This window comes from Mus musculus, chromosome 9 (assembly GCF_000001635.26).
Source record: "Mus musculus strain C57BL/6J chromosome 9, GRCm38.p6 C57BL/6J".
Taxonomy (NCBI): Eukaryota; Metazoa; Chordata; class Mammalia; order Rodentia; family Muridae; genus Mus; species Mus musculus.
The window spans coordinates 41,980,186-42,004,572 of record NC_000075.6 but is presented as its reverse complement, the minus strand read 5'-3'; the positions used below and the strand labels follow the sequence as shown (position 1 = coordinate 42,004,572).

Sequence of the window (24,387 nt, the reverse complement as noted above, 5' to 3'; positions counted from 1 at the left end):
TAACATCAGTGGCTTTTGGCCTGCCTCCCAATAGAGTTACCTTGGTCTCAGGGTTTCCACAGAGGAGTTAGAGACAGGGGTGCGTGTGATTCAGCCTGTAATTCTGGCTTCTTGTAGAAAATGATCGCTGACCTCCATATCAGAGAATCGGTGTCCTATTAATCATAGTTAAGGTGTGGGCTTTGTGCCAGGCAGCTCTGGGGTGTGGTTTGGGCTTCTCTCTCATTAGCCTTGTGTCCTTGGCAGAAAGAGGACTTGGTGTTGATACCCTTATTTCCTTGTTCCGTGTCTATGCAGAGACAATAAAATCTCTTATACATTGTCTTGGAGGTTTAGCAGTGTAGATATAGCAAGTGCTTTCACTCAGCCTAGCCTTAGCCTGTCCTTGAGCATTTGTTCAGGTCTGCAGAGCACCCTGCCAGCCTTAGCTGCCCACGGCCCTTCCTCTCTTTCAGAGCCCTTCTGCACGCGCTTCATGGACTTCGTGTGTAAGAACCGTCAGCAGTGTCTGTTCCACTCCATGGTGTGTGACGGGATCGTCCAGTGCCGAGATGGCTCTGATGAGGATGCGGCCTTCGCTGGATGCTGTGAGTGGATGCATGCGTGAATGCATGCGGAAGCCGGCCACTCTGTGGGGCACCTAAGACTTGGATGCAGGTCATGTCTCAGTGCCTGGGCCTGCATTTGTTGTTCCTTTTCCCACAGAAGCACTGATGCGTTGTCTATTTTAGTTATAAATGGATGTGATGAGGCTGGGGAGTGACCAGGACCTTGTCACGTGTCACCTTCTGGGAGAGACTGGCTTTCCGATGATATTTACAGGCTAATCTCTCTGTAACACAGCTTTGCTCCAGCAGTCTTCCTGGCACGGATCCTCGCTTTGTATACTTTCTCTTACAGCCAACCTCTCCTGCTGCAGAATATCCTTAGGTGTCCCTTTTGTGACCGAATAGCCGGCAGAAACAGCTTAAAGAGGAAGGCTTTACTTTGGCTCATGGTGCCATAGGGTTTGGTCCCTGGTTGCTTGGCATCATATGCTTGGACAGAATATTGGGGTGGTGGCAGTGTGGACAGGGAGAGCATTTTACTGCATGACACATGGGAGGCAGAGTGAAAAGGTCCCTGAGGACCCAGTGCGACCTTCAAAGGCCCAGCCCCAGAGACTTACTTTCCCTACTGATATTCCACGTCCCAGCCAGAGTTCCCAGAGCCTCCCAAAATAGTGGCACTGAGTAGGGACCAAGTGTTCAAACATAAACCTGTTGGGTACATTTCATATTCAAAGCATAGCACTAGGGCTGTGCATGCCTTAAGCTATCATAGCAAAGCCCAGTAGACTGACTGTGTGCTTCAACCAACAGAAACTGTTGTCCACTCTTGAGGTGTTGGGAGCACTATCCGGGGCCTCCCTCCCCACCTAGTGGGTGCTGTCTTTACCTATGTCGTCACGTGATCGTTCTCCTGTATGCATCTGTGTCTCAATTTCCACTGTTGTATATTTTAATTTAAAGAAACAGGGTCCTGCCATGTTGCCCAGGTTGGCATCAAAAACCTGGGCTTCAGGGGCAATCTTTTCCTAAGGACACTAGTCAATACTAGACTAGAGCCCACCTTGATGACTCTATTTGAATGTAAATTTCCTCATTGAAAGTGTTATCTCTAAAGCAGGCACAGTATTGGAGCTCAGGGATTTGGCCCTGTCCATGCCCCATGTGAGTGTGCGGAATGGATTAGTTATTGTGTGCTCTGCTGAGACCCGGTCCCGCCTTGATTTCTCAGGGCTCCCTTAGCTCTCAGCGTAGGACCTTAGCTACCAAGGAGCCCTGCTGCTCTGAACTCTCCAGCGTGGAAGTAACCTGGGCTTGACCGACAGTTCTCGCCCTCTAGCGCAAGACCCCGAGTTCCACAAGGAGTGCGATGAGTTCGGCTTCCAGTGTCAGAACGGAGTGTGCATCAGCTTGATTTGGAAATGCGATGGGATGGATGACTGCGGGGACTACTCTGACGAGGCCAACTGTGGTAAGATGCCGGAAGTCCCGCCTCCCGCAGCCAGCCTTCCTGTTACAGGCGATGGAGGATGCTCAAGTGCCTTCTGCTGCCTCAGCAGCACAGGGTGCCGGCTTTCAAGTCCTCACGGAAGGAACAGACAGGGAAGCTGGCATCCAGTAGGTGCTAGGGGAAAGCTCATTCCACTCCCTTTTTTCACGGGGCCACAACCCATGTTCGGAAGATAGTGGGTAAGGGAGAATGGTATCTTGGTTCCTTTTCTTGTGGCAGGATGCACAAGAGAGCCACGTTTAGGAAGAAACGTTTATTTTGGCACACAGTGTAAGGGTGCAGTCTGGCACAGGCAAGGGGATTATGACAACAGTGACCCCAGACAACCACACGCAGAGTCAGGAAGCCGAGAGAAGTGAGTGCGGACCCTCGATTCAGTTTCTCCTTTGTACCCAGTCCATGGCTGCAGCCGGTGGAACACGCCACCCTGACTCAGCATGGGCCTTTCCTGCTCTGCTAAACATTTTTGGAAGGACCATAATCGGCACACCCAGGGGTGTGTTTCCATGACGATTCTGAGTCCAGCTGTATATTGACTGAGATCAGCCGTCATGATGTTCAGTGCTGAGGAGTGTACCTCCCTCTGCCAGTTACAGACCATACCATCATCCTTGGGCTGTCTTCACACTTAAACTATGTCTTTGGTGAAGTGTCATGGTTAGAACTCAGAGTGACCATTCTCAGGGTAGCAGAATAGGTCAGAGAAGTGGGACTTGGGGCCTAAGAAGATGGGGTGCTGTTGAGTTTTCATGTGTTCCTTACCCCTCCTTGGACCCACGAAGATGCCATATGTTCTTCCAGGGAGTCGGACAGGTGCCCTAGGACTTGGCCCTTGGGGAGATAAACATAGATGAATCCTCTAGTTCACACCGGTGCAGTGGAAATGACTGGTGTGTTTGATCTCTACAGAAAACCCCACGGAAGCCCCAAACTGTTCCCGTTACTTTCAGTTCCACTGTGAGAATGGCCACTGCATCCCCAACAGGTGGAAATGTGACAGAGAGAACGACTGTGGGGACTGGTCTGATGAGAAGGATTGTGGAGGTGAGAACCCCAGGTACTGGGGTCAGCCCGAGCCCCACCCAGCCTGGGCAGCAGGACAGCCCTGCCTGGCTGCAGACCCCCACTCTCTCTAGAGTGCCTGGCTTAATCCTTACTCTTTGGCTTTTTGTGATGCTGAGTTCTTCTGTGATCTTTCTTTCTCATTTTGCATGTCTGTACAGATGCTCATGGAGGCCACGGGTCAACCTCCGCTGTCGGCTTTCAGTCTCTTTTCACCTTGGTTTATGAGACAGTGTCTTACTGGGGACCCGGGGCTCACCAATTAGACTTAGCTGGCTGGCCAACAGACTCCAGAGATGCCTGTCTGCCTGTCTTACCCTCCCCCCCCACCCCCACTGTGGACACAAAAGCATGCTCCACTATGCTTAGCATTTTGTATAGGTTCTGGGGATTGAACTCAGGCCCTTGGCCCCGATCCCCACTCTCTGTTTTCCAATCTATGTGATCAGTTTTCACCGTCTCCAAGGCTACCCATTCCTGCTTCTGAAGGGCTGACTGAGGGAGCCCAGAGCCTTGATTCTAACGTTTGCTGTGCAGCCCCCGCCCCCACATTTCTCTGGACTATCTTTGAAATGTCAGAGGACCCCATACCAGTGCACTTCAATATAGTCAGGGGCCCCGGGTTAGAACATGTGCTGCTGTTGCCCTTTGCTTTCTCACCTTGGGCCATTGATGCTTTATCTACAGCCATGCTAGGCCTGGGTGAGAATGGTCCAGCCACCTGGGCCTTCCTTATTGCCTGTCCACCCGCTTCCTCTAGCAGCAGTCAGGAGCCCTTGCAAGAGCAAATGTATACGACTGTTACATTATTGCAAGTGTTGTAGCTTATTAACTCCCCTAAGCAGTGTGGAAAGGCTGCCATCTCTTCAGAAACCCCTTCCATACCCCATATAAATGCTATTTACATGAGCTGATGTTCAAGGCTGTGTCTGACACTGGTCTCCTTGGGCTGGTGCAACAGGGATGTCAACATAGGCTTGGGACACGTTTTTTAATTGGTGATCAATCTTCTACTAACACTTCTACTAACACTCCTTGCTTGTTCTTCCTCAGATTCACATGTTCTACCCTCCCCGACCCCCGGGCCCTCCACGTGTCTGCCCAATTACTTCCACTGCAGCAGCGGGGCCTGTGTGATGGGCACCTGGGTGTGCGACGGCTACAGGGACTGTGCAGATGGCTCTGATGAGGAGGCCTGCCCCTCTCTAGGTGAGTCCTGGCCTTGATGTGCCCAGTTGGCATTTTCTTTCCTGGAGGGGACTCTGGGAGTATTGTGTACCAAGACTGTGTGGCAACCCAAGAGAAGCATCCCAGCTTTTAAACTGCTCTGTGTGTTTCTGGCCAGAAAAGTCCCACTCCCCTGCCTGCCACCCCTGCTTCCCTTACAGTGGGGAATTACAGATGGGGTAATAAGGCAGTGTTTTGTGTGTGTACAAAACTTAGGGGAAAGAATCATTTTTATGCTTGTTGGCTGGCTGGCATTCCCTCTAAAAGAAGGGTGACCACTGCCATCTAGTGGCTGATCACAGAAACAGCGGAAAGGTCTGTACAACCTGATCTTTGAGGTCCACCTTTGAGAAGTCACCTGTCCTGTAGGCAGAACTGGGGTGAGGGGGCCGTGTCTTTCCCTGAACTGCAAGCAGTCCCAAGCTTGCTTTTTGAAAGGAGAATTGACACTTGGTTGGACTGCTTTGCACAGTCCTTTTCAGAGCCCAATCTTAGGTCTGCAGAGATCCTCTTCCTCTGTGCACACCCCAGCACTTCCCTTTTTAAAAGTCACCAGTGGCTTCTTGCTTGGAAAATCAGAGGAGGCCTTACGGTCTAGTGGTGGAAGATGCTGTGACTGCTAAACAAATATCTTAACTTAGGCAGTCATTTTTAACTGGTGGGTTGCTAATTCGTTTTTTAAATTTTGGTTTTTAAAAATCGTAAGTGTATATTCATTGTACAAGATAGTGGGTTTTATTATGATATTCCCATATATGTTTACCATGTGTCTTGGTCACAGCCACCTACATTATTTCTCAACTTGTCACCTTGCCCCTTCTCCCTGTGGTCTTGTAGAAGATCAATTTTTTTAAAAATCCCCCTTATGTGTATGTCAGCGTGTGTGTGTGTATGTGTGTGTGTGTGTGTGTGTGTGTGTGTGTGTGTGTGTGTGTGTGTGTACTCATACCTGTTCACATGTGTGGAGGTCAGAAGACCACCACATCTTTGGTCCTTGCATCCCATCTTGTTTGGGACAGCCAGGGTCTATTGCTGTGTATAGATGCATATGCCAATCTAGCCGACACTTGGGGACTGGGGACTCTCTGTCTTCATCTCATCCTAGGAACCCTGGGATTACTGCAAGGCAAGCACTTTATCCACTGAGCTATCCTCCCAGGCCAGGAGAGCAGTTCCCAACACCCAGCCTTTCCTCTTTCCTTCCTCTTCATTCTTCTTTTCTCCCCCTACCTCTCCCCAGCCCTCTCCTCTGCTCTCCACCGCCCCTTCTCTTCTCTTTGCTCTTCTGCCTCTCCCATTGCTCTGTTCCTATCACCTCTCTTCCTTAGTTACTTTTTAGAGTGAGGCTCTCACTGTGTATCCAGGCTAGCCTCGGAGCGTGTTGTAGCACAGCCTGCAGAGACCGTGTTGGGTGGCTCCTATGCTGCGGTGGCTGAGAACGCCGTAGGAGCATCTCGGCGTGCTTTGTTCAGGCCGTGTTCCTGTGCTTCTTACCCGTTGCTCCTGATGCTCCTGTACGGTTGTCTTTGTGAGGCTGACCACCACTATGTCTCCATGTTTCTCCTTTCTCTTCTTCTCTCTCGTGGTTAATATAGAAAGTTCCTGGGAGAGAATACGTGGAGAGAGATCTGGGGACTGACACGTTTGAAACTGTTTTTGCCCTGTCTTCAGGTTTGATTGATCTGAGCTGGATTTAGGAGACTAGCTTGTCAATTGCTTTGCTTTAGAATTGGAAGGCCTCTGCGGTTGTCCTTTGAGTAGCTTTTAGGAAAGCCATGGCCAACGTGAGCCATTTCATTTTAAGTTTTCTGCTCGCTTATCATATCTCCCGCTTGGCTCCTGTGTTCTGACTTTTTACTAGGCTGTGCTTCGATGTACATCCTTTTCCCATCTAGTGTGGAGATCCACGTGTCGGGGTTTGAGGGATCTTTCCTGGAACTGTTTAGTTAATGGAGCAAGCCTCTCTCTTCTCCTGGTGACCTTGTTGTCTGTCACTGTCTGTTGATTGGATCTCCTCATGCTCTTTTTGTTTTGTTTGTTTGTTTGTTTTGTTTTGTTTTGTTTTGTTTGAACAAAATCCCTCTGTGTAGCCCTGCAATTGGCTGTGTAGAGCAGACCGGGCTCACACTTGTGGTAATCCTCCTACCTCTGTCTCCTGAGTGTCTGGGATTTCAGGCACGAGTCACCACATCTGCATCTGCGATCCTTACTCTTGCCTTTTTGGTTTGTTTCTTTGTTTGTTTGTTTTTTGTGTTTTTTTAAAATCTTTTTTAGCTATAAAGATTTGTATCTTTTCTAACTGCTTTCTGTGACATTTGCCTCACGTCACCAGCTCTTCCTCCGAGTGTCTTCGTTTCTGTTATTCTGGATTCACTTGTTTTTCATGTTTATTATTGTTCCTTTCAGTACTGTCCCCATTTGCATGGAGAATATGTGTATGCCCACGAGCATACTAAAGACATTTGGCGTCGAAGTTTGCGTCTGTGTGTGTTTGGTGGCGAGGTGTGTATGTGTAGGATGCCTGCACAATTTGTGTGCCTGTGGGTGCGCACACAGGGGCCACAGCAGGACATTGGCATTGGGTGTCTTCTCTATCGCTTTCAGCTTCATGCTCTGAAACAGCCCTTCACTGAATCTGCTCTGCTTTGTGACAGGGGTGCTGGGTATTCAGAATCAAGTCCTCAGGGTAGTGGGTCTTAGTCACTGAGCCATCTCCTCAGCCTCCTGACATTTGTTTCCTATAAAGCTGTTTTTCCTCCAAACAATCTTTCTTAGAGCTATGTGTGTGTGTGTGTCTGTGTCTGTGTGTGTGTGTGTGTCTGTGTGTGTGTGTCTGTGTGTGTGTGTGTCTGTGTGTGTGTGTCTATGTGTGTGTGTCTGTGTGCATACTTGTATGTGTGTCTATGTGTCTGTGCATGAGTGTGCATCTGTGTGTAGGTGTGTATGCATACTTGTGTATGTATGAGTGTGTGTGTAAGTGTGTGTGTGCACACTTGTACGTGTGTATGAGTGTGTGTTCATGTATGTACACACTCCTGTGTCTGTGTATGAGTGTGTGTGCACACTTGTGTGTCTGTGTGCATGAGTGTGTATGCATGTGTGTGACTGTGTGTGCACACTTGTGTGTCTGTATATGCATGTGTGTGACTGTGTACGCACTCGTGTATGTGCACATTTGTGTGCGCGCACATGCACATGCATGCATACATGCACACGTTGCATTTTATTTTGTTTTTGAGGCTAAAGGCTTTCCTTAGATAACTCTTTATAGCTACATGTGTTTTAGAACAGGAACTAAAATGCTGAGCACTAATAGGTTCCAAGCACACTACTGAGCATGTCGGCTTTGTGCTTTGTGGCTAGCCTTTAGCTAGGAAACCCCAGGCCTTGGCAAGTTCCTTGTTTATCCATGAAGCTGTCAGTGTACTTAGGCCTCCTGCCTATACTGTAAGGTCTCATGTCAGAGCTCTCGGGAAGTGTCTTGGCTTCTCATTGACTGACTGTAAGTCAGTACCTCTGTTACCAGTAGCTTCTTCTTTCTCAGGTAAGGCTGCTCAGACAGCCCACTTTGATTCTTTACAAACCACAGTCAGCCGGGCTTCTGGCCTACTCAGATATGGGCAGTCGTCTCCTGGGGCTGGGTCCAGAGGGAGATGGTAGCAAGGAGGCTGCTCTGAAACTTCTGACCCTTTTCCGGTCGTCTCTCTCACATGATAGTTGTTGAGCCTCTGGGGGACCCTGTGATGTTGAGCTGGCTGGCTCAGAGCGTTCTCTTCCAATAGCTTCCGGTGGGATGCAGCCCCTCTTCCCTCCACACTCTCAGCACATTGAAAAGTTGAACAGTTGCTCTTATAGGCAAGCTTCCTCCTTACCAAAAAGTAATTTTAAAAATGGCATTTTCCTAGCAAACTCCACTGCCGCCTCCACTCCCACCCAGTTCGGGCAGTGCGACCGATTTGAGTTCGAGTGTCACCAACCAAAGAAATGTATCCCCAACTGGAAGCGCTGTGACGGCCACCAAGATTGCCAAGACGGCCAGGATGAAGCCAACTGCCGTGAGTATCCTCTCGTGGCCATTGAGTCCTGAGTCCCCTTCTTCAGCTTCGTCTTTGGGCAGCTGGTTCCTGTCTGCCTTGGGTAACTTTGTTTACTGAATTGTCTATGAGGGCCTTAGCGCATGGGCACACGTCACAGTATATGGTAGTGACACCAGATTTAACAGGCTGGCTAAATGTTAAATACCTGGAGCATGCGTCCCTAGCAGAAAGATTCTGAATGGAAGAAAAATATCTTGAATGAGGTTTTTTTGTGTGTGTTTTGTTTTATTGCGGAACATATTTAATTCCTAAAAGCCCCTGTTGGTAAAGCCATGGCCTTTTGGAAGTATTCAGTGAGCATCTTAGGCATTTAGAATATTCTATTGGACAGATCCCCACTGCACTGTTAGAACCTCACCCCTCACCCCTCACCCCTCACCCCTCACCCCTCATCCCACCCCTGGTCACTGGCACTGGGACTTTCCTCTGTGGCCTTGCTCTCATTCCACGTTGAATGTCCTTATCAAGGGAGAATACACCAAGCCCAACACAGAGAAATTAAATGCCGGTTAGTGGAAAATCCTACATTTGCATGGGAAGACTGAAGAAAGCGAACCCCTGGGGCAGTCCGATAGCAGGGCCGGTTTACCTCATGCTCACGCTCACCAAAGCCACGGTGGGAACAGCTTAGCCAAGAGCGAGCTGTGGCGTCAGGTGAATGTTAAAAAATAATTAACAGGAAAGAAAAGAAGCAGGCCTCCCTCCTGGCTGATCAGAACTCGCTAATTGGCATTCTTTTAAATAACTGTTTTCAACTTGTTCCAAATCTATCTCACTCACAGGGGTGTTGCTTAGTTAAGGCTCTTAAAAAAAAAATCAAATGTACTATTACCCATAATTCCCTTGTTTCACTCTTGTGATCGCCTTATCAAAGAGAAGACATGTTTCCAGCACCCCACGTTCTGTGCTCAGTGCTCTTCAGTCACGGGCCTGTTAATCAGTTTAAGAATTAATGGCGGTCTTACTTTTGGGTTTTAAAACTACTACTTGTTCCTAAGGTTTTAAGACACATTTCACAAAGCTGCCTCAGATCCCCCGTCGCACTGTTCACTGTCACTTCTGTGGCTGCTTCGAGTTGCCATCCAATGGGAGATTTCGGTGGCAGGAATCTTAGGTTTTCCAAGACAATTCCCTTCAGAACAGCTGGGCACCTTTCTGTGTCACAAGCCTACCATTCAGCATCCCACCCCCAAAAGAACTTTTAGGATGTCCTCTGCCTTGTCTCCTGCACTCCCCAGAGTGGCACGCGTTTGCAGTTCCTCTCATTGGAGCTCACACTGTGCGGGCAGGTCCTCTGCAGTCGTGTGGCACGTCACTGTCATAGACAGTTGTCCCTGTATCATGCCATGCTCACTGAATGGGTGCATGGGGTCCATCTGGGGCTGGTGAGGTGACGGCAGCCATGGTTCTCAAACCTCTTTTTAATACACCTTCATGGGACCCATAGCCCTTGCCCTTCTGCTGCCCAAGGCAAAAGGATTTCTGCCCAGCATATAATAAACAGCTGTAATATCGTGCTCTTCCTGTAGAAGGGGGGTTCTAGCTGTAAAAATCTTCATAAGGGTTTCAAGAGACATGGCTTCCTGGAGAAAGCACTTACCATGCAAGTGTGAGGATCATAATTTGGATCCTCCGCCCCCACATGAAAGCTGAGCAGGTGTGGAAGCCTCGCCTGGAATTTCAGCAGTTAGAAGGTAGCGACTGGGGTCTGGAGGCTCCCTGTCTAGCTAGTCTCCACCAAGCAGTGAGCTCTGGGTTCAACCGAGAGATCTCACTGTAATGAATAAAGTGAAGAATGATCGGGGAAGATACCCAAGGCCAACCTAGCAGCCCCACACCCATGCACACACACAGACACAAACACGTAGGCCCACACATATGCGAACATATATACACACCACACACATACACTACACACACACACACACACACACACACACACACACACACACACACACACACAATCTCATCATAAAGGGTTTTGGCCCTTCCTGTTCCCTTGTGTGGCTATGGATTCTGTACCTGTGCATTCCAGTGGGCCGGAAGCTTTCCAAACTGACCTTGAACTGCTCATGCAGGGACTCTTCGCTTGTATTATTTCCAACACAGAACAGTGCCACACCTATTTACACACATTATCCCCTGCTGGGGACTGTAAATCACCTAGAAATAACTTAAAGGATGTGCCAAGAGGCGCAGAGGCTATGCTTCTTTGCCTTCACTATTTAAGTTGACTGTTTTGTGTGAGAGAGCTTGGTACCTACAGGGAAACCGGAACCTGTCGAGAGAGAGAGAGAGAGAGAGAGAGAGAGAGAGAGAGAGAGAGAGAGAGAGAGAGAGAGAGAGAGAGAGAGAGAGAGAGAGAGAGACTGGAACCAGCCGTTCATGTTTTCTAAGTACCAAACAATTTTGCTCCTCTATCCTAGACACTCTTGTAAAGATGTCTAGAACCTTCCCTGTGAAAAGCCAGTCATTGAACAGAGTCCTTAGCCTCGCCCTTCCTCACTGGCCCATCCTGTATGCTTTACAATCTGGAAATATCTCCAGGAATTCTCCATGTCTTCCCTTTGAGCATCTTGAGTGCTCCTACGAACACCATCCACTTTCTTCCCGGGTCTCACACTATGTACAGTGTGAATCAGAGGGAAGCTGTAGAGGTCGGTGTTTCTCAACCTGTGGGTCGTGACCCCTTTAGGGTTGCATATCAGATATCTACCTTATGATTAATAGCAGCAGCTATGATGTAGCAAGGAGATAATCTTATAGTTGGGGTCACCACAACCTCAGGAGCCGTATTAAAGGACGGAAGCAATAGGAAGGTTGAGAACCACTGTTCTAGGTAGAAGACAGGATTACAGGGCTCATTCTAAGGTGGAGACGCTTGCCCTTCGATGTCACATGGAGACTGAAAACTGTGCACACCCCATTGCAGTACATTTGGAACAAGTCCTGGGAATCTAGTTTTTAAGACTGTCCTCAGATAACTGCGAGGAAACAAAGTTGTAAATGTTCTGTTTTTAGATTGTTCTCCTAGCTAATCTCTTTAGAGAGCCCTGGGGAAGCTGGGTCCTTACTTTCTCCAGCGTCTGGGCGGATGTCCCTTAGGAGCTCATGGATCCTCTGCCTTCTGATCCAGCAGCAGCTTTGCATCTGTCTGTCCTTCTGCCCTTGGTCATCTCTTTCTGGCAGCAGCAGGCAAGGTCTCTCTGCTTTGCAGGGCCCATGGAATTAGCTGGGGCACAGCTGCCTAACAGATGATATAGGTTGGACATTCTCTATCACGATCCTTCCAGTTGACACAGAACTAGCCAGGACGCCTCATATGCAAAAAGCCCCAGGCTTGATCCCAGCACCCAGGAGATGGAGATAGGAGGATCAGAAATTCAAAGACATTCTTCGGGACATAGAATTGGAAGCAAGGCTGAAATACTTGAGACTCTGTCTCAAAACCAAGCATAAGCAAAACCCTCATCTGGTCTATTTGACTCTGAAACTCTCAATCTTCCTGAAGGGAAATGCTAGTCAATTCATTACACTGCTACTACATGGCCAGTACCTTTCTGCTTCTCCTCCCAGAGAATCTTGGAGATCAGTTGTTCCAAGGAGCCAGCCTACTTTCCGTAAATGTGGTGACCCTGGGCCCAGCCAGCATATCCTTTCCCCCCGGGTTTAAGGAGACTCTCTGTATTTCAGCCACTCACAGCACCTTGACCTGTACGAGCAGGGAGTTCAAGTGTGAGGACGGCGAGGCATGCATCGTGCTCTCGGAGCGCTGTGATGGCTTCCTGGATTGCTCTGATGAGAGCGATGAGAAGGCCTGCAGCGGTAAGTCATGGACCCTGCTCTACACGTCCCGTGGGGGCTTCTAGCTGGGACCCTTGGAACTCTGGCTGCACTTGAAACTGTACTAAACCAGGGTGGGTGGGTGTGGGGTGTGGTTCGACTCTGATGGAACTCACAGCCAGCTCTTCCCTGGCAGCAAAGCCTTGGTGTGTGTTTCCCACGATCTGTACCCCTGCAGACATACACGCCGCCATTGCTCCCTCAGAGCCCCGTGCTGCAGGTGGGGTTAACTCAGACCTGTTATGTAGAATGCATGGCATCCCTCACCCTGCAGTGTCTTCTATTGAGAACAGAGCTTAAAACTGATCAGGCACAGGGGAGGTAAAATGCCTAAGGAAATACCGTGGGAAATTTAGGACAGCCCTGGAAAGGGACTATGGAGAGATAGATACTGTCACATTTTCTGGGGTATCTTTTCAGGTAATGATTGTGTCCTCTTAACAATTTAGTCTGTAGTGGTTCTACCTCAGAGGAGATCTTTGAACCTCAAGGATTTGTAACGTAAGCCTTTCTTGGACCCCCCCCCCTGTGTCTCTGTAGATGAGTTAACTGTATACAAAGTGCAGAATCTCCAGTGGACAGCTGATTTCTCCGGAGATGTGACTTTGACCTGGATGCGGCCAAAGAAAATGCCATCTGCTTCTTGTGTATACAATGTCTACTACAGGTGGGTCCCTTTAGCCTCGGACACGGACGCCCCGTGGGTTCTCCTGTGATGTGCCTGGAGAACTCTTCAGTGGGCTCATGCCTCTCTTGTCACCCCACATGGCCCCTCTGTGACAGCGTCCTACTTGTTTTGGTCAGGGTGGTTGGAGAGAGCATATGGAAGACCCTGGAAACCCACAGCAATAAAACAAGCACTGTGCTCAAGGTCCTGAAGCCAGACACCACGTACCAGGTTAAGGTCCAGGTGCACTGCCTCAACAAGGTGCACAACACCAATGACTTTGTGACCCTCAGGACTCCAGAAGGGTGTAAGTACTACAGCTGATCTGTTCTTAGGTATGAATGTGTGATCCTGGAAGTTGAGCCCAGGGCCCTGCACATTTCCGAAGGCACTCTACCACCGAGCTACACCCTGAGTCCTTTATAAATTTTATTTTGAGACAGGGTCTCACTAATTTGCACCTGGCCTGGAATTTGCACTCTTCCTGTCTTTCCATCCCAGGTAGCTAGGAGGAGAGCTGTGCACAGTCATACCCACTTACAATGCATTAAGTTCATGGTGTTTTGGGTGTGTGTGGAGGCATGGGTGTGCATGCTCACACGTGTACATATATACCGAATGTGCTTGTGCGGGGGTCCAGAGGCCAGCTCTGGGTCTCTCTGTCCTGCTCTCTCCCTCATAGTTTTTGAGATTGGATTGCTCACCAAGTGTGGAATGCACTGTTTGGGCTGGGCCAGCTGGCTATGGACACTCGCCACCCTGTCCAACCTCTCCATGGGTCCCAGGGATCTGAACGCGGGTCCCTCAGGCTTGTGCAGGGAGCACTTTACCCAGTGACCCATTTCCCCAGCCCCCAGGATATGATCATTAGAGCATGTAGCAGCCCTTTTCCTGAGGATGCTATCGACCGAGCATGTGCGTATCCGCACACCGCATGTGTGAGGATGCACACCCACTCCTTGCTTGGGTGGAAGTGCTACAGGGCCCAGAATGTTCTTACCCTTTAGACGTGAGTTTCAGATGCTTCCTTCCCACCCCCCACCCCCCACCTTTGGTATGTCTTGCCTAGTTTCTGCTTCCATTTTCCTTTTCTGGGTACTTCCTGGTACCCGATAGTTACGATGGCCTTGTCCCTTAAATATGAGGCATGTCAGCATTTTGTTGCCAAGTTTTTAAAAACTTAACAGGTTCTAAGAAGGTTTCCCACCTGCTCCTTCCTTCAGAGTAGACAGCGCTTTGTGCAAACTCCTCTCTGCTATCTCTTCTAATACTTGAGTATTAATTGAATAAGAGTTGTCCAGCTGTGCTGTTTCACACCAGGCCGTCTTCCATCTGTCCACCCACACCCATTTTCTCTCCAACCCTCTCGTCGTTCCACTCTCGCAGGCTTGGGGATCACTAGTCTCTGTACTGCTGTGAGATCGCTCTGCAGCCTCTCCACATAAGTGAGAAAGAGCAGCAGAGATTCACCTTCTGGGACTTGGCTTATTTCACTTGACATAATGTCCTCCAGGTTTATCCATGATGACCCAAATGGCAGGGTGTCCTTCTTTATGATCACATATTATTACACTGTATATACGTACCACATTTTCTCTTTGTCTACTGTGGGGTGTCTGTGTTGATTTTGCATCTTGGCTACTGTGAGTTACTGCAGAAATACGGAATATAGGTATACAGCTTTCTTTGGATGTATGAACCCAGTAGTGGGGATGCTGAGTCATAGCACAATACTAATACTAGAGTTTGAGAAACCAAGATGTAGTGAGTGATAATCTCACCAGTAGTAGGTTCCTCTATCTCTGCCACTGTGTAAGGTTCTGTTGGCTTCTTGTCCTTCCTGATCATTGCTAGCCACGATTATTGGGTTAAAAGGTATCTCATCATCTGGATTTGCATCTCTTCATGATTATTGATGTTAAACTATTCTTTTCATAACTTACCTGTTGATTCCTAAGCCATTTAATTTTTCCTAAATTCATGTATCAGTCCTAACTGCTTGCTGGTAGAGTCTCTCTCTCTCCCTCCCTCTCCCTCTCCCTCTCTCTCTCTCTCTCTCTCTCTCTCTCTCTCTCTCTCTCTCTCTCTCTCTCTCTCTCTCTCCACATGAGCAAGTAATTTGAACATGGCTTCTGGCTTGGCTGTCTTCTAGTGCCAGATGCCCCTCGGAATCTCCAGCTCTCCCTGAACAGTGAAGAGGAAGGTGTGATTCTCGGGCACTGGGCTCCTCCCGTCCACACCCATGGCCTCATCCGTGAGTACATTGTAAGTACTGTCTGGACATTGGTGTGGGTGTCAGAGAGCCTCAGGTCACTAGGGTGTGATTTGACGCTGTGGAGAATGACCCCATCTGCCAGGTTGCTGCCCATCGTTCTTGCCTCCTTTTCCTATCGCTGTGATGACATATCCTGACAAAGCAACTTAAGTGGCAAAGGTTTACTCACTGTTCAAGAATATAGTCCACAGTGGCAGGGAGTTCAGGGACCTAAGAGCTGAAATAGCTGGGCCCTCTGCATCTGTAGTTGGGAAGCAGCAGTGGGTGCCTGTGCTCAGTTCACTTTCTCCATATGTACAGTCCGGCATCCAGTCCAAGAAAAGGATGCGCTAGCTACACCCCACTTATTCTAATCAAGATAAACACCTGCAGGGATGTTCACAGTGTCCTCTCCCAGGGGAGTCTAGATCCTCTCAAGTTGCCAATTAACACTAGCAGCGCCCTACCTTCCCCTTCCCCGTGTGAGCCTTTACAAGGCATTAGCAGGCCGGATCTCTGATTACCTCTTCCCTATGCTGATACTTCTCCCTGTAGGTGGAATACAGCAGGAGTGGGTCCAAGATGTGGGCCTCCCAGAGAGCTGCTAGCAACTCTACAGAAATAAAGAACTTACTGCTCAATGCCCTCTACACTGTCAGAGTGAGTGTCCACGTTCCCTCCAGCCACTGGCCAGTCCCAAAGCACAGGGAGGTGGCTCCCTTTGTCAGGTCTCTGCTTACGGTCAAGAGATGAGTCTTGGTGTTCTTCACAATACCTAGTTCGTCCAGCTTCCCTCTGAGAGAACGAGGAGCTTGTGGTAATGTAGCCCTCCCTGCTTCTAACCAGACACTGTTGCCTCTGGGGTCTGTACTTTTGTATACACCCTGTTTTTCCTTATCATTAGCTATGGGCAATACGGTGCTGAGTGGCAGTTATAAACCAATTTTGTGAGGTTCCTATGACACCCAGTATAAGTATATTTAGCAGGAAGGAGATAGGTTTTATGTAAAGGGTATTTACTCAAGCCATTAAGACACCCTCCACGCCCTCTCCCGGAGATTCCTCGTACTGAGTCTCTCTAGGACTCCTTTCATATGGGTGTACATATGCCTTAAAGATCTCACTCACACATGCACATACACACAAACACACTCACACATACACACACACACATACAGACATACACACTCATACACATACACACACTCACATATACTCATACATACACACACACACTCACACACATATACACACTCACATACACACTCACATACACACACTCACACATACACACACTCACATACTCACACTCACACATACACACACTCACATACTCACACTCATACATACACACACTCACATACTCACACTCACACATACACACACTCACATACTCACACTCACACATACACACACGTACTCACACTTATACACACACACACTCACATACTCACACTCACATACTCACACATACACACACACTCACATATTCACACTCACATACTCACACTCACACATACACACACTCACATACTCACACACACACATACACACACACACATACCTGCCCTTTAGAAGAATCTGGATATCAATAGGATATATTACATATAAAATAGAAATTTTATATCCTTAGGACTACTATAATTCTTTTTGTCTTGTGGCCCTCTTATTTCATTTGCTAGGGCCTCTGTATATCCCAGGTCACACTGTCTATATTTTTATTTTCTGCCCCTCACTGCTAAAGTCTTAGCCATTTAGCTTGTTCAGAATTCTCGCTGTATGGTGTGTTACTTTTATTTCCTATTAACTCACTCTGATTTGAAAAGGTGGCTGCGGTGACTAGTCGTGGGATAGGAAACTGGAGCGATTCTAAGTCCATCACCACCATAAAAGGAAAAGGTAAGTGATTCCAGCGCCTGCAGGTTCATACAAGAGAGAAGGAAGCCTTGGTAAGGGACCTGCACTGAGGTGGAAAGGAGCCACATAGGTTAGAAAGCTCCTCAGAGCCTCCTCTTCCCCAGCACAGACATCCTTCGGGGCCACAAAAATGTGAAGTCTTCTTGGGCAGCCATTGGGTGTATTTTTCCACGCACTGATTGACAGAAGTCATTATGCCAGGTCCCTTGTGTGAGCTTGTGCAACTTCTAACATAGGAGTCCCTTTTCACTAAGGCTGGACACAGTTTGCACACTCATTTGTGAGTTGTTAAGGCACCTCACTGATGCTTGTTCCCCCTCCTTAGGTTACACTGACAAGCTATGTCAGGGCTAGGGGTGACACATAGCCTCGGGGCTGACCCTCACTGCTCGGCACCCATGAGTTTAATCTAACTGTTGTGTGTCACTGGCCCTGGGACATACTTAAATGGCAACGCTGGGGCTAGAGCTGTACATGCCTGACTCCAAAGCCTGTGTTCTGACCCTTCCTGCTGCACACCTCCCCAGGGCTGAGCTCCCCTGGGCCTGCTGGGCTGCTCCCCATCCTGTATGTGGACCTCCTGGGGCTGAGACTTTTGCCCTTCGCGTCACTCCATCCTTGGTACCTCGTGGGAAGCAGACACTCAGTTGGAGGGTGAGGGGGTTGAAGCATCTGGGTGAAGGGCCCCAGCCCCCTCTGAGCCCGGGAGGGGAGCCCATCCTCCCGAGTGGTTTTCTCAGCATAGCTGTGGCGCCGAGGACTTCTACCCCATGGCCTGGCGGATATTAAAACCAAATGATCTCTGTGGCATGGGATGCTTTTGGGTGATTCTGCTTTCTCCCGAGTCTGAGAAGTTCTGAGACTCCCTTTGGTTACTCTAAATCCCATGGGACTGTGATGATCAGGGTAGGAAGCAGCCAGAATTAATGATGCTGGCTAATCTGTAGGCAGAATGCTGGCAGGTTATAAAGAGGCCATGCCCAATCCACTGTGTTTGAGAGCCTATTGTCTCTGTGGAAATCTGGGCCAAGGTCTACAGACTATCCAAATCTAAAAGAAGGGAGTTTGGAAGACCACCCTATTCCTGAATTCAGTAAACACAATCAAATCTGCATCTGAAAATCATCCCGAGCTGTGGCTTCCTTTATTCTCTCCCCGTGGTTTGGCCAAGTCTCAGCTCCTCGTGTGCTCTGCTAGGCTGTGTGTAGAGAGGGTAGATCTGCACTGCACCAAAGAGCATCGCCATGAAATACCTGTGACCTGGGGTCTTATGACTTTGGAAGAAAGATGAAGGACAAAGAGCATTGATGTCAGCCAGGCTCATTCCCAATGGGTGCCACAGGTTACCATGGGCACCAGGGAGCAGGCTGCCATGTGTGGTGTGCTTCTGGAGAGTTGTGACCATGGTCACCATGATTATAGTCCAAGCCAACTTTTCCATAGCACCACACGCTGTCCTTCAGAAAGGACCCAAGGGGGCTGGAACATTGTTGTTCCACATAGAGGTATCACTCACAGGGATCCTGCCTCTTTAAGAGCCAGGCTGAAGCTGGACATTGGTACAGTGACATTTATCTGCTCACCCTAATTGCCAGGCCAGCTGACTGAGTCAAGTTTGTTGTGCGTTCACCAAGCAACAGTGGAGCCTGCCTCAGTCAGGGACGTGGTGGTAAAAGAGATGGATGGTTAAAGGCAGCTGGGGTGCCCTTTATTCCCCTCCTGAAAGGTCACTTTGTCTGTTGAGATGAAAGCTGTGAAGTCCCGCCTTCCACGGTGTGGTTTCTCTCTGACTCTTCTCTCTTTTCAGTGATCCAAGCACCAAATATCCACATTGACAGCTACGATGAAAATTCTCTGAGCTTTACCCTGACCATGGATGGTGACATCAAGGTAATTCAGAGTTCCCAGACTCTGGGTGGGTCGTTCCTTTGTGCAGGAACACATATGTCTTAGTTCAGGGAGATTAGGGAACATGAAGGACCTAATCTGGCGGTGCTGAAATACCAGACCACGGTTGTTTTCTTTCCCCCCTCGAAAAACAACTCGAGTCTCCACATGTAATTATTCTGCCTCAGCCTGGTGCCTTTCTTCTTTAACCATATAATTAAATGGTTCACGGCTCCAGTGCATAGAGAGACTTGGTGTTAAGAGAATATGTGTACCCTGTAATTTTCAGCTTTATTGGATTTCCGGGTCCTCGCTCTAATGCTGGAGTTCCCATTGTGGTAGGGCAAGCTTGTGGGGACAATGAGATGCCTTGGAAACCCATATGCTTTGTGTCTCTCATAACCATGCAGTCTCCCCTCCTCTGCCACCACTGGTCCCTTGCAGCACCCGTCTGCATAACCCGCTCCACCATGGTTTCCTGTCCCTGTGATCTTGCGAACTGAAACCCACTTCAATAATATCATTTCCCATCTGCTGTTCCTCTCTCCATCCCTCCCTATGATGTTGTGACAGGATGGTCTTCAGAGTCCCTGTGCCACTCACTTAAGTACATTTACAATCCTGTCTGTTCTTGGTTTTCAAAGAGGACTAATAGAACAGAAAGATGCCTTTGAATGGACCTTTGTCACTAGTGTTTGGTCATCAAGACTTGTCTTTTCTTGTTTTCCCACATGTAATGATTTTTAGTTCAGAATCGTCTCTAATGGAGAATTTGGGGAAGGTAGTCTTTCCTGATTTTGTGGGTCCTTATGTTGACCTCTTGACCTTGCCTAAGAGCACAACCTGAACTGAGATAGCCCATTAACGCCCACTTACTATAAATAACTGCAGCTTATTAAAAATCAGAAGAAACACCTGTCCACTGAAAGAGGCCAGGCATCTGAAGAGGCCAGCTGTGCCGGGTGTAGTCTGTGTCCTCTGACTGCGTTAGGAGATCATGTCTCACACTTTCTGGTTCTTGGCAGGTCAATGGCTACGTGGTGAACCTTTTCTGGTCATTTGATGCCCACAAACAAGAAAAGAAAACCCTGAGCTTCCGCGGAGGGAGTGCACTGTCACACAGAGGTAACAAACACCCCGAGCTACGGTGTGTGCCAGCAGGAAGGCGCAAGCTAGACCAGTGCTTTCCTGGGAGTGGAGCTTGGCAGGGTGGGGCCGGGTATGCGAGGGGGTTTTCTCTAGAGATGATGTCATATAGACAGTCCTTGCCCATTGAGGACACCATCTGCATCCTCCTCAGCCAGGTAGAGAGTCTTTACTTGCTGGCTCCTTGAACCTGTCTTCTAAACCTAATGGTCCTCAGTGGAAACTGGAACAAAAGAGGAAGCAGCTCTAAGGAGCCAGACTGACCCTTGCTGGGTGATTATACACTGTAAGAATCCATCCGGAGTCCATTGCCTGCTTCCTGTCTAGTTTGACAGCCCCTCAGCTAGTCAGAGGTAGCACAAGCCCTACTGAGTGATTGTCCTTCAGTAAAGACTTGTCAACTACACAGAAGAACAAACTTACCCTGTGCAAAGTGCAAGCTCTATTAAGATTCCTTAGCCTGGAGATGATCTCACTGGGAGATTCTAATGTATTTCTAAGAGAAAACCTTCAATACCAAAGGCTGCTTGTGGGTGCTGTGAGTGGCTTGGGAGCTTTCTCCTGTCCTCTTCTTCCAGACCGTTTGCAAGGACTGTCACTCACAGGTTTATCCCCTCCTCCTTATATGAAAGAGATCACAAGTGCTGCCAACATCACTGTCATCATCATCGTTATTTATTATTATTACATTTTGTCTGTCCTGGGGATTAAACCCAGGACCTTGTGCATGCTAGGCAAATCCTCGACCACCGAATTTGCTCACAGCCCTTGGTTTTTCATATACCATATTAGCTCAGGTTGGCCTGGCACTCACTTTGTAGCTCAGACTGACCTCATATTGACAGTTCTCCTGTCTTAACCAGTTGAGTGCTTGGGTTGCAGCTCTGACTTTAACTGGGACTGCACTCATGAACATGGCTTGGTTGATCATTTACTGGGGCAAGGGCAATTGCTCAGTGGCTAAACTGAAGAAAAGGACTCCCCACTCCCCTGCCAGGGCTTTACTGTAGCAGACCATGGATGTCCTTGTTCACAGATATTGAGACCTTCTCTGGTTTCCTGGGATAGTTGGGTTGATGGGTGTGAGTCTCAAGTCTCCTGCTCCGCAAGGCCAAATAACTGCAGGAGTATTATACCAATTGTATGCCCACAGTCAGCTTTAAACATTACCCAGTCTTTAGGACATACATTGCTAAATACTAATAAATAGTAAATGAATTTGCAAACTATTGAAAAATGGGGTGTGTGTAAACCCAACCAAATCCTTGACTGTCACCCCATGTCAGCCCTCCAGCCATGGCATCCCCCTTCCTTCTTTTCACAGTTAGCAACCTGACAGCTCATACATCCTATGAGATTTCTGCCTGGGCCAAGACAGACTTGGGAGATAGCCCACTGGCCTTTGAGCACATCTTGACCAGAGGCAGCAGTCCACCAGCTCCTAGTCTCAAAGCCAAGGCCATCAATCAGACTGCAGTGGAGTGCATCTGGACTGGCCCCAAGAATGTGGTAAGTGGACAAGAATGACCATCCCCAGGTAGTCTGAATCCTCCCCGAGCCTAAGCCCCCAGACAGCCATGGGGCCCTCTTCCCTGCTGCTCTTGCTTCTTTTCCTTACCTGGCACAAGTCACTGGCCAGGCCAGCACGGGATTGCCCCCTGGAGGGACCTGACATCCCAGCTCTTCCCCCCATATCCCTGGCCTCACTCTGCTGTCCTCAGATGCTCTCGGATATTTGTCACTGGCTAGGCCACATGTGATGGAGTGCTGCATTTATGCCCTAAGGAGCCCATCCTGAGCGGTGGGCTTGGTCACATCTTTTAGTTTACTAGCCTCTGCTCTTTTATACGGCCCACCATGTGATGCTGAGCAGAAGACGGTGACAAAGATCCCCATCCCCGCTCTGCACACCACCCCTGCCTGCAGCATGAGGAGAGTCTACCCACAGGCAGTCACTATTCTCTATTAAGAGGCTCAGCGTGGTGCTGGCCCACGTGTCCCACTGAGCAGCCCTCCAGAAGGAACAAGGTGTAGCCTTCAAAACAGTGGAGCAGCCCACAGGGCTAGGGCCTCTCTTTATGTGCCCTATGTGCTGCCATAGCCTGGCTTGTGCATTCACTGGTCACACACAGCCACCTTTCATAGGGGAGGAATGAAATGAGGCCTGCTGTGGGCAGCCATATCCTGCTCCCTCCCGTCTCATCACTGAGCATTCTGGCAGCGCTCGCGGTTGTCTTCTTTACCATCTGTGAGGGACTTTTCTTGTCTCCCAACTCCTCCCACGCTCTGGGGACTCATCCTAGCCACCCCACCTCCTGCTCCATGGGTCTGATTATAATGAGAGCATCCTCCTTCTGAGCACCGGGCCCCCCACGTAAGCCCCGAGCCTCACTTCTCCCTTTTTCCGCTATCCTGTGTGCATCTGCTTTCCGTCCTCCGGATACCCTCAGTTCTTCTCTTCCCGGCTCCTTTCAGTTAACCAATCCCTGGGAGGCCACCTTTCCTCTCTCATTACCTAAGATCCCCCTTCTCCAAACTTCCAGCTGCTGAGCAGAGTTACAGGAAGTGGACGCCCCCTGTCAGTCCCCTCTCTGTGCCCAGGACAGCTGCAGACACGCATTCTCTTTCTTCAGGCACCTGGCCTCCTGCGCATATACTCAGGGGAGGAAGTATTCTGATCCTACTTTCTCTCCTTCCCGTGTAAACACACTCCGCTGTCATTCCTTGCCTGTACACTTAGCCCAGTTCCAACTTCCCCAGTTTAAGATTCCCTCATTCTACGTGGACCCGTAGAATGTGCTTTAAGCCTGCCCTTCCTTGGTCAAGTGAAGTTCAAAGCCTCTATTGAAGCAAGACACGTTCACCCTGGAAGGGACATAGGCCTGGCCATCTCCAGCCAATGGTGTGCATCTTCAAGGTCTTCTCAAGGGTAGACAGCCTGCTATGCATCTTCAAGGGCAGACAGACTGCTGGGGCTGCAGTTCATTTTCTACATTCCAGGCAGCAGGAGTGGGAAGGGGGCAGGGGGGGGGAGATAGGCAGTCCTGCTATTAAAAGAGCCTTTTGGACCACCCTACAGGGCACTTCTACTTACATCTCATTGGTTGAGACCTTATTATCCGCTCTTCCAGCTTTCCGGGTGGTAGAGAAAGCAGGGCTCTTCTAAAGGGAAATGGGGGTGCTGGGAAGGCTGGCTGTGTCTGTCCTCCTGTGTCCTGTCCTCATGCTGCTGAGATTCCCATGCTGAGCTGACAACTTCCACAGCTTCCCACCCCACAGTGTAGCCACTCAGCTCCCCTGTCTCTGCTGTGTGATTGTATGATGTCACTGCCCCTTGACGAGCCCCTCTCTGCCCTGACACCTCATACAGGCCTCGGGACAACACCCAGCGCTCCTCATTTGCTCTTGTAGAGGAACAGGTGATTTTTGCCTTGTCTGCCCCTCCCTCCTCAAGCAGAGGCTCTCTGTGAGCAGGGGCTGCCCCAGGGTCACTTTTGCAGGTGCGCACTGGGCGTGCCCATTCCTAAGTATGCTCAGCATTCTAAAGGCAGAGGGAGTATTTCTCTGGGTACTTTACAAGCACTTCCAAGGTTTTAAGGCAGCAATTTCAAACCATGGGGACACAGACCCATCAGCTGATGGCCTTTCCCCTTCTCTGCCTTTTTCTAGGTGTATGGTATTTTCTATGCCACATCCTTCCTTGACCTCTACCGAAACCCTAAGAGCGTAACTACTTCGCTCCACAATAAGACAGTCATCGTCAGCAAGGATGAGCAGTATCTGTTTCTGGTAAGCTTTCTCCACCAGAGGAACAGGAGTTCCAGTATTTTAAGGGGATTTATTAAGCCTCAGGGCTCTTGAGCTCAACCCTAGAATGAGAGGGACCTGGGGACCTGGATTCGTCTTCTGTGTAAGTTCCCACAGCCAGTTTCCTAAGTGCAGCTTAGTGGTGGAGCATTGGTCACTAGGCAAATGAATCACAAGTTCAGATAAATAAAATGCCTGTGTCAAATCCACCCCTAGTGTCTAACGTCTATAGTGTTACACGTATGTTTGCCAAAATGTGGAGAAAGGTGTGTGGGCTGTCCTGCTTTGCTTTCTACTGCTGAGACGAAGAACGCCATGACCAAAAGCATCTTACAGGTTAGAGTCCATCACTGAGGGCACTCGGGGCTGGAAGCCAGAGGCAGGAGCTGATGCAGAGGCCACAGAGGAGGGCTGCTTCAATG

General features: G+C 49.1%; 1 protein-coding gene across 2 annotated transcripts in view; it reads left to right on the top strand.

Moving 5' to 3' along the window:
- Positions 1-24,387, top strand: part of Sorl1 (sortilin-related receptor, LDLR class A repeats-containing) — a 159,589-nt gene that overhangs the window by 119,725 nt on the left and 15,477 nt on the right. For both annotated transcript variants that reach the window (NM_011436.4, NM_001357261.1), the window contains 15 exons: positions 456-587; positions 1,888-2,019; positions 2,968-3,102; positions 4,174-4,329; positions 8,253-8,402; positions 12,138-12,269; positions 12,828-12,954; positions 13,092-13,261; positions 15,107-15,219; positions 15,764-15,868; positions 17,035-17,107; positions 18,933-19,015; positions 20,038-20,137; positions 21,483-21,667; positions 23,828-23,947. In NM_011436.4, the coding sequence (NP_035566.2) occupies positions 456-587; positions 1,888-2,019; positions 2,968-3,102; positions 4,174-4,329; positions 8,253-8,402; positions 12,138-12,269; positions 12,828-12,954; positions 13,092-13,261; positions 15,107-15,219; positions 15,764-15,868; positions 17,035-17,107; positions 18,933-19,015; positions 20,038-20,137; positions 21,483-21,667; positions 23,828-23,947 (1,913 nt within the window). The remainder of the gene's footprint in view (positions 1-455; positions 588-1,887; positions 2,020-2,967; positions 3,103-4,173; positions 4,330-8,252; positions 8,403-12,137; positions 12,270-12,827; positions 12,955-13,091; positions 13,262-15,106; positions 15,220-15,763; positions 15,869-17,034; positions 17,108-18,932; positions 19,016-20,037; positions 20,138-21,482; positions 21,668-23,827; positions 23,948-24,387) is intronic.